Source organism: Porcisia hertigi, chromosome 34 (assembly GCF_017918235.1).
Source record: "Porcisia hertigi strain C119 chromosome 34, whole genome shotgun sequence".
NCBI lineage: Eukaryota > Euglenozoa > Kinetoplastea > Trypanosomatida > Trypanosomatidae > Porcisia > Porcisia hertigi.
This window is the reverse complement of record NC_090593.1, coordinates 215,216-232,204: the sequence shown is the minus strand read 5'-3', so window position 1 is coordinate 232,204 and position 16,989 is coordinate 215,216. Positions and strand designations below refer to the sequence as shown.

Here is a 16,989-nt window from a genome sequence, read left to right as displayed (position 1 = left end):
TACAAGGGAAGAGAGGATAGCAGAGACAGAGCGATCGAGTTGGAAAAAAAAGAAATGAGGGAGGAGGTGCCTGTCTGTCTGCACGATAAGGGGGTTGAGTTCTGGGTAAGCCTCGAAAGATGGGACAGGGCTGGTTGTCAGCCACCCCTCGACTCCGTACAAGCCTAGAGGGCTAACACCACATCTCCTGTGTTTGCTGTTTCACATCGATGCTCCCAGGCAGTAGCACTGAGTCGTTGCATGCGAGGAGTTCTACAGTGAAGGGCTACACGTGCCGCTGCCGGTGCACGCTAAACGGGCTTCCCGTTGCGCTGCTGTGTGTCCTTGCGTGTGAGTGTGGGTATTATCATTATTGCGTGGTTTTCGAGATTCATGGGAGATCAAGGCGGGCGATGATACGCCTCATGAGCGCAGGTCTGTGCGGTGTGTTGTTGAAATGCCTGAGAGAGAGAATTCGCGTGTTGCTGTTTTTTCTTCCAGAGATCAAAAAAAAAAAACTCGAAAGGGAAAAAAAAGGGGAGGGAAAATTCGAGTAAGTTGACATTTATCCCAGAAGGCGCACACGCACACACACACACACACACACAGGCAGGCACAGTCCGAGGGACTGCATTGACCGTTATTTTTGTTTGTTGTTGTTTTCTGCCTCCATTTCAGCATTTCGACTCTTTCTTTGTTTTGTTCCGTGGATCGGCCTCCCCCCCTCCCCTCTGCCCCTCTCCCCCTTTATTTATCCCTCTTGTTTCGACCCTTATTGGTAGACGCGAAGCACAGAAACACACAAACGAGTAAGCAAACGAAAAAAGAATCCAGGAGCGTGCGCGCGCGAGATGGTGTGTGTGTGTGCAAGTGTCTGAGAGAAGAGTGGCAAGCGAGGGGGACCTGCGGATCCAAGTTTGGGGTATATCGCCCGCGTCTTATGCACGTACCGGTTCCTCCTCTTGTGTCATTTTTTCTTTTCTTTCCATTTGGTGGTCAATTTTATAACTTTTTTTTGTTTTCCGTTCAAATGCTTCAGCATATTTTTTTTTTTTGGGAGTTGTGATTATTTGAGCGGCCCTGCAGTATCGGTGAAGAGAAGTAAGCGCTGTTTTTTGTTCTTTGGTGGGTGGAGGTGGTGATAAAGGGGAAGGGGGGGGGGGCGTGGGCCCCGACTATCTTAGAGGGGTGGGGGGTGGGGGGAGGGACCCCCTTCTCATCTACAAGCCCTTCCCAAATCCATGTGAAAACCTCCTCACCAATGACATCCAGCTTCTCTGACGCCACGTAGCTCTACGGCCTGACTCGGTGTGCATTGTGTCTGTTTGTGTGGGAGTGGCGGGATCCTCCCTGCTGTTACTCTTTGCGCGTGCACAGAAAAGGAATTTCGTTTTTCTGTTCTCTGCCACCCTCGGGTTGGTAATGACAACTGTCATCGAGCGGTATCTTTCCTCCACATATCGCAAGAGAGGGTGTTGGGTGGATGGGGGTGGGGGGGGCACAAGAGAAAAAACGTATAGTGCGCCTTCATGTTACACACTACGTTGGTGCACCCGCACCTCGGCGAAGGTTTCTTCTTAGACTGCTTCTGTTCGTCCAGGAATAGGAAAGAGGGAGGAGAATATATAAAAACACAAAAAGACAGCAAAGCGCGAGAGGGTCCACACACGTTTACGCCCCCTCCTCCCTCCTTCCCTCCCCCCCGCTTCCTTCGGCACCGCACACAAGCAGTTCTTAACAGCCATGCCAGATCAAAATAAGAGGGGGACATAACATCCAGCACACTTAAACACACACGGAAACAGCAACAAAGACATCTACATAAATAAATATATATGTGTACACACACACACACACACACACACACACACACAGACAGACAACAGATATATGTATATATATATATATATATGCATGCCTTTACAGAGAATTGGGAAAGGGAAGGGAGTCTCTCTGTCTGGGCTCCCCTCTTTTTTTTCCCCCGTGCAATTTTGTTTCGTGTCTTTGCTTCATCCTCAAAGATCTTCCTTTTGCCTCCGCTCCTATCCCCCACCCCGAGTGGCACCTGCGTACATGCTAAGGCAGCCTTCTGCACAAATCCTTTGTGTTTCGTTCTCATTCTGTGGGCACGAGCTGGATCGTCTCGACACGTAGCGCACGGTCAGGCCAGGTGAAACGATGGGGCGCAACGAAAAATGCACAATCTCATTCACACTCAGACACATCAAGCCCAATAAAATGCTGAGCGGGAGAACGAGTGTGTGTGTGTGTGTGTGAGTACCCATGTGATTGAAGGAAGGAGAGAGGAGACAAATGACGGGTGGAAGCAGGACTTCCTAAAGAGCGGAGGAGGTGTCTACACGCGTGCAGAGTAGCCTCACCGTTTGAAAACAAACAGAAAAAAAAGAAGTCCCTCCCCTTTCCTGTGCGTGCTATACAGCACACAGCATGAGAATACTCCCTACGTCCGTCGACTCCACGCCACCTCCCATTGTAGACACTCTATACAGGCGCACCGAATCAAAAAGGAAATGTCACGCTACTGCCAAGAAGCGCTCATGCATACACACACAGACACACACACACACACACACACGCAAAAAAAAACAATTGGCAGACACCACCGGGAGAGGGAAAGGGTAGAGCCGATGTTCGACCTCTCCAAGAGACGGGTTCTCAGCACCTCCATCGTGATGGTTGCTGTTCTGTTCAAATGCAGACCGTCTTTTGTTTTTTTATGAAAAGGCGAACGCCTCCGCGACGGTGTTTGGGCCGACAGTTGGGATCGACGGGGCAAAGCGGCTCGTTGGTGTCGCCGTGGGCGTCGTGTTCATACGATGATTCAAGCCACCTTGTCCGTGGTGAGTGCTGGCTGCGGAAAAGATGACATCAACCCCGGGTTTCTGGCGCAGGGCAGCGACGCCGTTTGTCTTGGTGTCCTCGTGCTGCATGCGCACATCCAGTATCACCTTTGTCAGACTCGGCACCTTAGCGAGGCACTCCACGTTCGTGATGCCGGCGCATCCCTCGAGGTGAATGGCAGCTAGCGCCGGGCAGGCCGATATGCGGGCAAGTTCTTCATTAGTAATGCCAGTGTTCGAGAGACGCATCGTCTTGAGCTTCTTAAGCGAGGTAATGTGCGTCCCCAAGTTCGTGAGGGATTCACAGCCCTCCACATCCAGCATTTCCAGTGACTCAAAAGTCGTTGCCGCGTTAGGGATGCTTAGCATCCAGTCCAGGTTCTCCAGCTGGGTGTTGTCCTTGCAGTTGAAGTTTTTCAAGGCAGTGGCGTGTGGAAGCAGCGAGAGGTCAAGCTGACGGAAGCGGATGCCGTCCGCATTGAGTGTGAGGAGGTTCTTCCCTATACCTGTAAGTACGCTGGCAATGGTGCTGGGATCTATGTTTTCCGAGTAGCGGCAGTAGAGCAGTTTTAGTTCTGACAGATTTTTCACACTTGACACATCCGTCAGATGCTGGCAACTGTTGATGGCGAGGCGGCTGAGTTGACAGCATCCGCGTGAAATCGCTTCCAGAGAGGCGTTACCGATCATCGTGCCGGACAAGTTGAGGTCAAACATGAAGAAGAGCTGCGCGAGCGGCTTTGCATCCGTCACGCGATCACACCCGCATAGGTTCAGTCGGCTGAGGCGTGTGTTGTGCGTGGCGATCATGCGCACCGCATTGTCATCGACACCGTGTGAGCAACCCTGCAGATTGAGGAGCCACAGGTTCTGCAGGCGCGCGATGGCTTTCAGGTTCGTGATGCCCTTGCAGCTTTTCAGGCAAAGAACGCGAATCTTTGTTTGCTGACACGCCTGCTCGAGGGTTTCATTGGTGCTCTGCACCGGGTCCAGCGTCACTGCACAGCTGCGCTGAAGGTTGTTCATGTTCACGTTCATGCCGTCGCTGCCGGCCCCACTGGTGAACGGGTCCGAGAACCCGAACGCTTTCTGTAAAAGCGTGTTGCTTATGTTGGTCGGAGAGGAGGTTGGCGGCATCAGCATCGACTGTGGCGTGAGGGCGACTTCGTGTTGCCCAGTCATGAAAGACATACCTGCGGCGACGTTGTTTGGGCTGCTGACACCCGATATTACACTCGGAAAGGCGGTGTTCCCACTCGTAGGGGAGGTCATGGCGTTGTTGTGTATCAGGGAAATGTTGGCAGCTGCCACAGCCGCCTCGCAGTCCGCCTTATTGCCAGCGGCGGCCCCATGATAGGTTAATACACCCATGCGCTGGAGCTCATCCTCCAGCTGCTTCGACGGTTTGCTGTGGTCTACAGGGGCGCTGTTAACCGGAGCGGCGGAGGGCATATCGGGTGGTTGGAAGTAGTACATGTTTGCTGGCATCTGCGGCGGCATAGCAGACGGCGGTGAGACGCTCGATGCAGGAGGCGACATTCCGTACGTGACGCCTGAGTAGTCCTGAAAGGGTTTGTTCAATACGATCGTCATGATTTGAGCAGATAGCATTGCCACTTGCCTTTCCAAGGTCTCAACACGCATCTGCAGAAGCTGTATGTTATTGTTTTGCATGGCGCCAAGGGCACCTTGGGTCACTTGCATCGGTTGTTGCTGCTGCTGCTGCTGCTGGCGATGCTGATCCCAGAAGCTCTCGTGAGGGGCTGCAGATTCCGACATTTCGAATAGATAAAAAAAGTTATTTATGTATTCGTGGCGTTTTGGGGAAATCCAGCAAGGCGTGGAGGGGGAGATGAATGAATGGCCGCGGGCGAGATGTGTATGTGTATTGTGTGTTTGTTTGTTTGTTTGTGTGCGTGGAGAGGTCGTGCCACGTCCTTCCTACTTTTTTTCACGGATAGAAAGAAAGGAAAGAGCACAGACTCCGCGAACAAAGAGCAAGCGAGGCGTAGGCGCAGTTGTCAATCTTCAGCAAACACTACCACGTACTACCGAGCCGAGAAATAAAGTGGCAATACAACAAAACTCCAACGAATACCCAAACGAGAACCCCCCAAAAACACACACACCCAATCTAGTAATATATACACATATATATATATATCAATGTGTGTGTATATATATGTCAAAGAAACAAAGAGCTGCTACAGTGCACAAAGGATTTAAATATTTAGATGCTCGTGTACGTGTAAGCGTGGCTGTTGCTCCACCAAGGGGTGAAGAACTCTCTCTTTCCTCCCTTTCTCTCGGTTTGTGAGTCCGCGTGTTGTGATGTGTTTTGATGGTTTGTGGCGTTTTGTCTGTTCTGCTCTTTCTTTTTTGTTGCCCCCCTCCCCCTTAGTGTCCCCCTCCGAAGCAAGAAAAATGAAGAGCAGAAAAAATGAGGGAGGGCGACAGGAGACGAGGAGTGGGTGGGTGGGTGAGGAGGGGGGGGGGAGAGAGAGGAAAAGCGGTGGTGGTGGTGGTGGTGGGGGAATACCCAAATGCCAACGACGCTTTAAAGAAAACAGCACAGATGGCAAAGGTAGAGAGAACACCCGGCGGGCGACGTAAAGGATAGCGTTGAAAACAAGTGCTGAGGGACCAGCGCAAGAGCAAGGAGGAGGATAGACGAACACACAGACAGGCGGGTGGGGGGTGAAAGGGAGAGGATTATGTGCAGTCATGGTCTAGAGGGGCGCACGTGTGCCAGGTACAGGGGCGCGGGGTGGGTGGGGAGAAAAGAGCGAGTTGGCACACAACACGCGTGTTGTGTGCCGCTCGTGTCCTCTATTATTTCTCTTGTCATGGACATGTATAGATACACATATTCGTGAGACGCTACCTTTCGACCCATCGGTACATCCGATAGTGAGTCATGCCGGAGTGGTTTGAGGGCGAGAGGGGGTTGGGGGGGGGGGGGCTGCGAACACAGCCCCCCCAACCCCCTCTCTTTTCACGGGTACAAGTCTGAGAAGGAGAGTACACCTCTCACTTGTTTGTTTTGCCCGCATGTGTATGCGCCATCGGCTCGCTCTTTCGGAAGGATTTTCTTGTGATGAGGTATAACGAGAGCGACATGAAAGAAAAGGCTCAACACACACACACACACACACAAGAAAAAAACGCAGGCGACGAGGCGATCCCGAAAAAGCGAAAAAAAAGTATGAGTGTCCACGCAACCAGGCCGGCCATGACAAGGAGAGAGAGAGAATACCTCGAACGCACAGGATGGAAACCACATGAACGAATATACTTGATATTGCCGGTCTCTCGAATGCGCCTCGCTGCAGGCGTCGGTGGTCAGGTGATCGATCCACCAGCTCAGGGAGCTTCGAACACAAGGATTTGGTGAGGCGGCGAGCCTCTCTTCCAGAACCCCCCCCCCCCCCCCAGCTGCACTACGGATCACTTGGCACGCTTCACCCCTACACGTGTAGACACTACATAAAACGAGCTGTGAAAGGTGTGTGGGAGAGGGGGGGGGGAGGCGAGGGTGGGAACGAGGCAACGGGAGCGAGAGCGGTTCCTTCGTTCTCGTCTATCGGAGGTCATCGGAGTCCGACTCGGATGCGTTGACTAGTGATTGTGAGGAGGGCGGCAACGGCGCCGCTGATGTATTTGCCCCATTGGAGTGCCCCTTTCCCCCAAGGGTGAGCTTCTTCGCAATTCGCGATACGTCGGCTGTGAGGAAGTTCAAGCATGAATGCGTCTTGAGGGCTTCTCGCAGGGCATCCTCGTCACGATCGGCGTAGGCAGCCAAAAGCCCTGCTGCCGCTCGTTCTTCTGACGAGTTGCAGAAGCCAAACACAGCACCGAGACGAGCCATCTCCATCTTGGCCCACGTGTACCCGTCATCGACGGATGTGCTGAGGCAGAGCACAATAATTTCGAGGCCAGCTTTTGCCGCGTTGGCGGGCTGGTTGAGAAGGCGGAAGAGATTCTTACTGTCATTGTACGTGCCGTCAGCGGGGCTTGTCGAGATGATTCCGATCATGCGCTTTACAATTTGCACAGCACCCTGGATGTCGCTCGAGCGGAGGCAGAAAAGCATATAAGACCTGTAGATGTCCGGTAGGTCGAACGGCTTCGACTCCATTGCCTCCCAGTTGCGCTCCATCAGCTTGATCACATCTTCAACGATGCGTCTGTATTCCGTTTGCAGGTACACAATGTTGGCGGCGGCGGGGCCGTCGTTGCCAGAGGAGCGGCTGTGCCGTGCCGTGCAAAGCGAGCGTGAGATCACGTCTGCTGCCTTCTTGAGCGCAGCCGCCTGCTTTGACCCATTGGTGGCTACACCATAAAGTTTAGATGCCTCCTCGTAGGCGTGAAGGGCATCTCGAACGAGACGCTCGACGGGGACTTGGGTCATGCAAGCAGTGCTGACACTCGACATGGCACTCTCTGAATCGAGTATGCACTGAGAGGCGAAGTCACCGAGCTTTTCCATGGAGTTTGCAGCGTTGGCTTCGTTGCGAGCTTTACTATGGGCCCCCGAGGCGCGCGTCCATGCATCACACGCCTTAGGGTAGTTATGCAGGTTTGTGTAGATCCGTGCGGCCTTGTCAAAGTCCTCTGCAGCGCCGTTATAGTTTGCTTTGAAGTGAAACATCCTTTTCTCAAGATGCTTCTCGGCGCTCTTCATGTAGCCATCCGCTTCCGCCTGTTTTGCGGATTGAGACTGCATGATGGCTCTATCGACCGACTCCAGAAGCGGTCTTCTTTCTTTGCCGTCACAGAAAGGACAGAGGGGGTGAGAGTTGGGTGGTGTCGGGAAGAGAAGGACCGACTGGTTGTTGCGGATCGGGGTATGGAGAGGATGCGAAGAAAAAAAACCCGTGTGCTCATGTATGTGCGTGTACGTGAGGGATGTACGCGTGCGAGGGTGGGGCGGGGGAGGAAGAGAAGGTCACACAGGAGGAGAGGGTCATCGAAAGTAAAAGCTGTTGATCAAGGATTACATGGGGATTGGGCCTATAGGTCGAACAAATAAAACACATCGATGTTTATTCATCTCACTTACACATATACACATGCTCGTGAGTTGCCGCTATTTCTCTCCTCCCTTCCTCATGAACAGCGGAACCGTTTAGAGAGGAATGTGTGCGTCTGGAGGGATAATAGCTGCCCACCCACACATCCACCCACCCACACACACATACACACACACACAGAAAGAGAGCTCTGCATTTTCCCAACATGATGAGACACCCCCAGCTTCAGTTTGAAAGACATACAGAACCATCTAAGATGTATGCCTATGTAATATATATGTGTGTGTGGGTGTGTGTGTGTGTGACGATGAGATTTCAGCACGTTAGTCACTCCTTTTTTTTCCAAGCAAAGAGGGACAGCGGAGGCGAGAGCCAAACCCGAAAACACGGCGATATCGGGAAGGGCTACCGCTGCGGTGATGACGGCAAAGATGCGTTCCGCGCTGAAGTCACCGACATGCCCGAAAGTGAGGGAAAAAAGTGAAGGCTTGTATGCATGGGTGTAAAACAGGTGCGCAACCAAGTGATAAAGCAGGATGAGGCAATACGCATCGGACAAATTTTTTTTTTTCACCATGTCACGGCGAATTACGGAAAGCAAATGAGCAAGACAATCAGCTCCGCGATAGGAGTTCGAAGAAGCAAGAGTGACCCCCCCCCTCTCCCCCGCTCTTCCACATACAGCTACGTTGTGACTGTATGTGTAGTAGTACGGGGACAAGGGAAAATGTTGGTCATAGATTCTAAAAAACAGAAGGTTCGGTTGCCTTTCAACCGTGAGCAACTCGCTACAATACTCTGTCGCCCATCACTCCAAAAAAATAAGGGGCACATACACCAACATATATGTATGTATATATATATATATATATCCCCCCTCCCTCCTCCTCCTCCTCCTATGCACCCTTTCATCGGGGAGGTGGGGTGGGGGTGGGGTGAGCGGCAGCGTTCAGCAGCAGAACACAGTCAAATCGAGGTACACCTTCGACACCCTTGAGAAAATACATCCCCCCCCAAACGAGCACTTCTACAGCGGATGAGTCAGCAAGGATACGCATACAGCCGCAGCACACCGGCCCTCGGTGCACTCACGGCTCTATCGTCCGAGTCACCTCGGAAGAGCCGTGAGTGCCCTCGAATCGGGCCATGCGCCCCCTCTTAACGGGCCTTTCTTGTCCACGCCTGTCCCCTCTTGCGACACGCGCTGCGCCTTCACACGCGGACCACGCTCCGTGTCCTGCTCGAGGGCCGGAGCGATGATGCCTGTCGTGCGGGGTGGTAATCGGCGGTGGCCTGCCGTGCGTACCGGGTGAGCTCCACATTGTCCTTGGCCAGCTTCACACCAGAGCACCATGAGGCTCTGCATCCCGCCGATGCGCCATGCGTCTCTGTCAACTGCCGCCTCAGGCCGCTGCACCGCACAAAAGGGCTTGGGGACTCCCCACATCGGGGGTCCGCGGGTGTCGATGGTGTACTTCGGGGGTGTCGCCGCCGTATTTCCGGCATCGGTGCATCATCCGCTCACCTGGTTGCAGATCCGAGGTGCTGCATGCCCCGCATGCATGTACGCACACTGGGGGTTGAGTTGCACAGATCTCTTCTTGCCCTGTTAGCGAAGCGCTCTCGGCCCACTGACCCCCTGGATGCCTCTCTTTTTGATTGGACACGCTCTGCCGTACCCGCTGTGTTTGACAGCACGTGCGCACGGCGGTCGCGCTGCGATGTGTCCGGTAGCAGCCGTGGCGCTCCACCCCTTCCCGAACCCACACCCCTCTTTGGCGGAGGTGGACGCGACGTCGGCTGCTACCTGATCGAGACCTTCCAGTCTCACCTGGTACCTCTGAGGTCCGATGGCGGGCATGACGTGCATCGGCCGAGTAAGGCCATCGCGGAAGAGCCAGACCACCACACTGCGGCAACTTTGCCTGTGGGATCGGGCTGGAGGGGGTTCCCCCTTTCCTCACCCTACAGAGCGTGGGGGAGGGGGTCTGGACTTCCATCCGCGCAGTGCGGCGGCTGCCGGTACCACTACAAGGGAAGAGAGGATAGCAGAGACAGAGAGAGAGAACAGCAGCAGCGCAAGTAATGACCCGACTTTACGAAAAGAAAAAGCGAGCACACCAGGGAAACAGGCAGTCGCCATACAGATGAGGGGCGTCGCTGAGGCACTGAGGGGCAGCAATGGTAAAGAAAGAGTTTGTGTGTATGTACGTCATGCGCTCAAGGAGAGGGGGGGAAGGGGCGAGATGGCGCGGATCAACGACCAATCGAAACGACCAGGGCGAAAAGGTCTTACGATGCTAGCGGAGTTTCGAGCAGCGAGAGCAACAAGCGCGCTGTGACATCGGCGCAGAAACACACGCGCACGCACGCACGCACGCACGCACACAAACGCGCGTGCGCACCCCCCGAAGGAGCTCGAACGAGGCACCTGCATACTCCCCTTCCCTTCCACCACACTCGCAGAGAAGCCAAAAACGCATACATGCCCAGAAATAAGTAGAGCGGTGCCTAACACGTCACCCTCTGCGCATTTTCTGGTTGGTCATGTCCGCCAAATCTGCAGTGCGGTGCCGGTGCGGGGAAGAAAAAAAAGGAAAAGAAAACCCCAAAAAGAATTACGAACCGCTCGGTTCGACCGACAGGAGGGAGAGAAGTGAAGTGTAATGTTCCCGTTGAGTCTATGCCCCTCTTTCCGAGATGTGAGGTAGCTGGGAGCGTATCTTCAAAAATCACCTCTTATGCACTTGGATAGGTATGAGGATCCGAAGCTCCACCTCCCCCCCTCCCTCCCCCCCTCCCTCCCCCGGCCTGCTTGCCAGTCAGCCAACCAACAAAAAAGGAAACACACAGTTTGGTGTAACCATTTATGGGTGTAATCCCCCCTATCCCGCAAATGAGCGAAGTTGCCGTCTATCATCCAGGCGGGGGAGACATCATGCTGAGTGGCACGGGCACTGAAGGGAGAGCTGCGCGGAAGGGGCATCCCCTATTCTACGGGGGAGGGAAGCGGAGGAGGCAGTCGACGAGGAGCCTCAGTGAGAGCTGAGACGAAGTGCTCCGCAGACTGCACTTCAGCGGACGTGCGATGCTCTGGTCTGGCGATGGGTTCGCCGGAGGTCTCTATCGGTTCGACCAGCGCGTCAGACGGCAACGGACTCATCACAACAGCATCTCGTTCGCCTTCCACATCCGTGTTGCCTATGGTGTACACACAATTCTCCTCCATTGATGGCGTGTCTTCGGCAGTGTTTGTATTTTCTCCCACCGCCCCACCCTCCCCCGTGGTGGTGAAGACATTCGGCTTCTCTGCGTCGCACCCGAGACCGCCGGCGGCAGCGGGTGCTTCTACTTCGTCGGCATCGAAGACGAAATCAGCGTACACCACAACGTCCCTGATTTTGTCAGCGACTTCAGCCGCATTGGCGCATTCTTTGCGCCACAGCACATCCGTTTTCAGCCGTAGTGGGCGGTATAGGCGCGGTGACAGGCCTGCCCCACGCGAGGTTCCCCAGCGCAGCGGCGGACCTTCCGGCAGATCCTCCTCCTTCATGCTACTTGGTGCCACCCGCGAGAGTGCCTCGATGGGGCAAGCCAGGAGCGTCAATAGTGTTTCATCTGAGTACAAGTCCGCTGCTACCTTCGGCGCTTGCTCTGCTGTGGCCAGCTTGATGTAACCGGCGATGATATCTGATGGTGTGCCCCGCAGTTCCCCTGTCTCCTTAAACGTTAGCCAATCACGATGCCGCAGAATCTTGTAGACAGTTCCAGAGGTAAAACCATCCACTGTCTCTGAGATACCAGTGGTGGCCATGGGGGTCTCCTGCGTTGCGTTCCTGCCGTCACAGGCTTCCTCGTCCACGCCGCTAACAAACCCAGGCGGCGGCAGTGTTTGTTTTGGTTCCCCTTCAGGAGTCTCCTCGGTCGACGGTAATTCATCCTCGCCCATGCTGATCTCCAGAGGTAGACTCTCAGCGATGTCGAGTGCAGATGCAGTTGGCTGCCACTGCCGGTTCTGTTGCTGACTACGTAGGATTTCTGTTAGCGGGTTCGGCTCTTGCTCCTGCTCTAACTCCTCCTCGCTTCCACTTGCCCCTGCAACAAGGAGCTCGTGCGGTGTGTTCCCTGGTGCCGCCTCTTGATGCTCTTGGGACACCTCCCTGATGTTGAACACGTCGTCGTCCGAGCTCACTCCCTTTCGATTCATGGAGACAGTTGAACCAGGCAGCGGCGGTGGCGGTGGTGCACGCTGCAGCACCCGAATATCATCGGCCGGCAGCATCGGTCCACCTTCACCCTTCGGTGTTGGGGGAACTTCGTCTACTTGGGCTGTGCTGGGCCCGCGAGTGGGATCTTCTTCTCCTGCGCGCGGTGACGACGTCTGCACCTTGGCACGTTCAGGTGTCACAGTTACAGGAGAAGGATGTGTCTCAAAAGCACAAGCCAGCTGTTGCTTCACTTCTTCATTCTCAGATCGCTGCTGCGGGGGCGCGATCATGTGGTCTTCGGCCGATGTGGTGGTGATGTTCTTCGCCGACCCAGGCTCCGGCTCACTGAAGGGGTCCGTGTCAAAGCTTTCAAGCGCTTCCTCTTCCCCCCAACAGGGCGTTGGAAGGGGCTGCAATGACGGCGAGGGTGAAATCTCACGGTCTGCCAGGGCAGCAGGCGGACCCGCAGTTGGTACTGGAACGTTGAGTATCCCTCCCATGGTATCCATCAGCGGAGGGGATACGGTAGTGCCACCAGGTCCAGCCGGCCTGGAAGCGTTCACTGAGGTGGGGTCAACAAAGGGCTTGCTGGGGGCAGGGTGAGGGGGCTTTGGTAATCCCGCTAGAGTCTCAGTCTTGCCTGGAACCCACTCTTGGGCCGCTGGCGCGCCATTGGCAGTTTCACTCAAACAGCAACACGAGCCCATCGTGTTCCTGTGTGTGTGTGTGTGTGTTTGCGTATCACGAGTCAGAGGGTCGCCAGTAACATACCGTGACACTTTTACAGGTGGTCACACACAGAGGGGATACTTGAAAAGCAAATAAGCGAGCCTCCCGTTAGAGCCGTGAGGTTTTCGGGTTAAAGGGGTTGCGTGTGAATCGAAAGACTTCACTCTCCCTCCCCCTTTCCCCCACGCAGTGAGGCGGCCCTATCCTGCCACCTCTGAAAATAAAATCCTCTCTGCTTCACGAATGCCAGGCGGTTGCGCGAGGCGCGAACAGCAGGCAATATGGTGTTCACTTGAGAAGGCAAGTGGCAATGAGGTAGTGAGCACGTGCGAAGAGGGGTGACACGATCTCCTTTGAACAGCAATGGAAGCACAGGGAAGGAAGTGTAGGGATGAAAAAAAAGAAGGAGAGGAAAGAGGGAAAAATACACTGCGTGAACACTGCATGGTGAACCCCGTTACTCCACGGCGCTACTTCATCTGGCACTTCTACAAAACACACACGCACATTGGGCGTACGTGACGAAATAACACCAACGAATACACATGAAACCGGCTTTTCATTTGGGGTGGTGATACCCACCCCGCTGCGTCGTGGAAGGGAGGGGGGGGGCAGATCGTGCGAGGAGGAGGAGGAGAAAAAGCTCATGGAAAAAAAAACGCACCGCCACACAGAAGGCTTCGGCGAATGTGATGTTGGGTCATTTGTGGCTTTGCAGCTCCCGATTTCGTCTGTAGTCTCCCCTCATTCTCCCACAAAGAAAAAATTTAAAGTGCAGGAGGTCAGGGATTCCTGAGCAACTGAGAGCTCCAGCTAGGTGAGGAAGCAGGGGTGAATGACGGAGAACCTCCACCCGCCACTCCCCCCCCCCACCCACAACTACACACGTCTGCCGCTGCGACTCACTGTCCTCTATCTCCGACTCAAAACCACTCTGAGTACGGGTGCGCCCCCACCCTCACCACCACAGCTATCGTATTCAACACTCTCTGAGGGAGTTGAGGGAAAGGAGTGCAGGCTGAGTGAGGGGCTGCTACGAGCAGGAGAGGAGTCGTCGTCATCTCTTGGAGTGTCAAAGGCGCGTGATGAGGCAATGGGTGGACGGTGCTGCTGCAATGTAAGACTGCGCTGTGGTGTTGTTGAGTCGGTGCCCGCGCTTTGCTGCGCTCCATTGGTGGAGCTTGCGGTCACGTCCATGTTGCCGTCAAGAAGGTTCTGGATATGGCCACCCTTTGGAAGACTATGGAGAGGGAGAGGGTGAAATCAGTTGTTGGGCGGTGTGTCGTTGGCGTTGCACTCGAGGTGGATTCTCCAGCGGTGTTTGCAACGGGACATCATCGATTTTCATCGGGCCGCTACACGGCGAGAGCGCCGCTTCGTTCGAATAGAAACTGTCAGCGCCATGAGGTGACATCACGTCGGGTTCCATTACCGGTAGTTCCACCTCCACGGGGGATGACCCCACACACGAGACTGCCGCCACTGCCGCGTCTCCTCCCTCCTCATCGTATAAGAATGCCCTTGTGGTGCTCCGCTTGTGTCTGACGTCGCTGTTTTCTTTAGAGCCCCACAGTGTGTTCGGTCCCGGCGAGGCGGGCTCGCTGACGTTTGCTGGCGGGAGTGTGGCTGCGAATGCTTCGGTAGCGCTCGACAGCACGACCGAGTTCGAGCTGAGAGACGATTGGTACATGGAGTCCTGCAGAAGCGCTGGGTGTGCGGCGTCTGACGTTGAGGAGGTCATCTTTTTTTCTAACCCGATCGGCTTAGAGTCGGCGCTGCTGCTGCGGCTCCCTTTGCTTCGATTGCGTGTGTGGAGATTTTTCAGAGACGCGAGGTCGCTGGTTTCCCTCACTGCAAACCGCGGAGAGTTGACGCTGCTGCTGGCTCGTGTTGTGATGCCGGTGAACTCTGTCGGTCGCCTGACAAGATGCTTAGATGCGGTGTGGCCGGAGGAGGAGGCCAGCGACACTGCTCCCGCCTCGGTTTGGTGGCGGTGTGACTGCGGCAGTGGTGATAGTGGTCGTCGCTGATTTGCACCACCTTCGACCGGGGCCATGGGCGGCACGGCAAAGCGGTCTGTCCCGGGCGACCCTGTCGATATCGAGCTGGAGAGGGCGGAGGTGAGCAGCTCGGAGGGGTTCAATGCCTTGGCGAAGAAGGATCGCATGGGCTTGCTCAGATTCGCCACCGGCACATAGGGGGAGGTGCTGTTGTTGCTGCTCAGAGAGCAGCTGATTGGGCACGCGCGCGGTTCCTTCCCGGTGATGCAGTTTTTTTGCGAGTGGCGTGAAGGGTGCAGCGGGAAATTTAGGGGACACCGGTGCCGTGGCGAGTACCTGTGTGTCCAGGATACAGCGCTTTCCGCGACCGCAGCTTGGTGCGGCCTTGTCGGGGAGAAGAGCGGTGCAGTGGCCGGACGCGGTGAGCTCGACGAAAGGGAGTGTGTTGCAGAGTTGTTGATTTGCGTCGTGGGGGACTCGATCATGCGTTTTGTGACGGTGCCGGTGCCGTCCTCATTCACGACAATCATCGTCTCCACCGCAGCCGTTTCATCCACGTCGTGAAGGGTGGCGTCGACCTCCGGGTCGGTGTATTCAGAGATGAAAAAGGGGCGTCTGAGGGGACGGGCCGGTGTGACTGGGGGGGAGGGCGGGGGGGGCTGGCTGAGGAAAAACGAGCGGTTAAATGGCGATGTCAACTCTGACGGCGCTAATGCCAAGGGAGGACGAGAGTTCGACAAACTCGTCGATAGACGTTCGTGGAGCTGCTGGCGGGTCGCTTCCAGGGAGTTGCAGTATGCTCGCAAACGGCGCACGGTGTCCTGCGTGTAGGAAGGCGATGTGTGCAGCTCGATCAGCGCGGTTCTATCCGCGGACAGCACCGAGGCAATTCCATCTGTTGCGGAGGCCATAGGGCCGCTGCCACCAATGCCTCTGCCTCCTCCAAGGTCTCCTACCTCGTCCATGGAGGGTGAACCGATTCTGGATGTCTGGACCTGCTTATTGTAGGTCGAAGGACGACCACATGACTCCAAAGACTCGTTCACATGGCTCGTTTCTGTAGTATGGGCATGTCGGCTACGACTGCTTAGGCCTCGATGCGGTTGTTGCTTCACTAGGAGTGATTCAAGCGGCTCTGTTTGTGTTGCCATCTCGCCCAGGGAACGCTCACTATCAACGCTCTGAAGGCTACACGCCATCGACAGGATCGGTGTGGCTGCAGCGGTGTCCGTGCTGTCTTCACCTTCCGTTCCTCGCCACCGGCGATTCAGCGCTTCCTGACGCGCGCTCGGTAGACCAAGAGACACTGATGCTAGTGGTGTAACAGACCCTATGTGCGAGCTTGCGTCCATGCGTGATGCGGAATATACATGCTGCGGCGTCGCAGCTATGGCGTTCGATGCGCTTGCCATCTTGGATAGTGCAGGGAGCACCGGCGACCGATCCTCTATTGAGCCTTTCGCAGCACCTCGTTCAGCAGGGAGGCACTGGACTTCCGCTTCGGCGCGCGGCGCGGCCATTGGCGTCGTCGTTTGAGTCGACTTGGTGGGGTGTGTGATCGGGGGGCTTGGTGCCACTGACTGGTCCGACCCCACCGCGTTGCGGAGGCGAAAGTCCGGGGTTTCTCTGCCATGCTCGGCTGCGTCATCTCCTTCGCCATTGCCACGTCGCCGGGAGCTCAGCTGCGGCGAGGAAATCGGTGACGTGGGGGAGGCGGAGCCAGCGACTGCTTGCGAGGGGCTAGGCTGTCGCTTCACCAACACGCGCGGCTGGCGCACACATGACTGCTGGGTTGATGTATAGGCCACCGACTGGAGAGTAACAGAGGCGGGGGAGGGGGCCACCGTCGTGGTGGGCGAGGAGGACCCGCGCCCACACCGGTGGCTCCCTTGAAAAGTGGGAGGATGGGGCTCACAAAGTTCACGATCCCTGTGTGGATCCCAGCTGTGCGTCTGCCACCACAGTCGTTGGTTATCCTTTTCGAGGCGGCGCACCTTCGAGAGGAGGTAATCAATGGTGTGCCGCAGCACCAGCGGGTCACCTGCTTCGTGAACGGCGGCTGAAAAAGGGTCCACAGGCATGACACACTTGTCCAGGTGCACAGCGCCATCTGAGGATGCCATCACATCTTCCATTGGCTGATTAGCCACGAAGGGCGAGACCAGGGCGCAATAGCGCT

At 55.6% G+C, this 16,989-nt stretch overlaps 3 protein-coding genes across 3 annotated transcripts; all 3 read right to left on the bottom strand.

Moving 5' to 3' along the window:
* Window positions 1-2,714: 2,714 nt before the first annotated feature.
* JKF63_01650 (uncharacterized protein) lies at window positions 2,715-4,619 on the bottom strand (the record flags this gene model as incomplete). Its single annotated transcript, XM_067897696.1, has 1 exon — window positions 2,715-4,619. One exon carries the CDS (start codon window positions 4,617-4,619, stop codon window positions 2,715-2,717), a length of 1,905 nt encoding a protein of 634 aa, XP_067753853.1.
* A 1,801-nt stretch (window positions 4,620-6,420) lies between these two features.
* Window positions 6,421-7,566, bottom strand: JKF63_01649 (uncharacterized protein; the record flags this gene model as incomplete). Its single annotated transcript, XM_067897695.1, has 1 exon — window positions 6,421-7,566. The coding sequence occupies one exon, from the start codon at window positions 7,564-7,566 to the stop codon at window positions 6,421-6,423; it is 1,146 nt and encodes a 381-aa protein (XP_067753852.1).
* Window positions 7,567-10,862: 3,296 nt separating this feature from the next.
* On the bottom strand, window positions 10,863-12,788 carry JKF63_01648 (uncharacterized protein; the record flags this gene model as incomplete). The annotated part of the gene is made up of 1 exon (XM_067897694.1): window positions 10,863-12,788. The coding sequence occupies one exon, from the start codon at window positions 12,786-12,788 to the stop codon at window positions 10,863-10,865; it is 1,926 nt and encodes a 641-aa protein (XP_067753851.1).
* Between the last annotated feature and the right edge of the window lie 4,201 nt (window positions 12,789-16,989).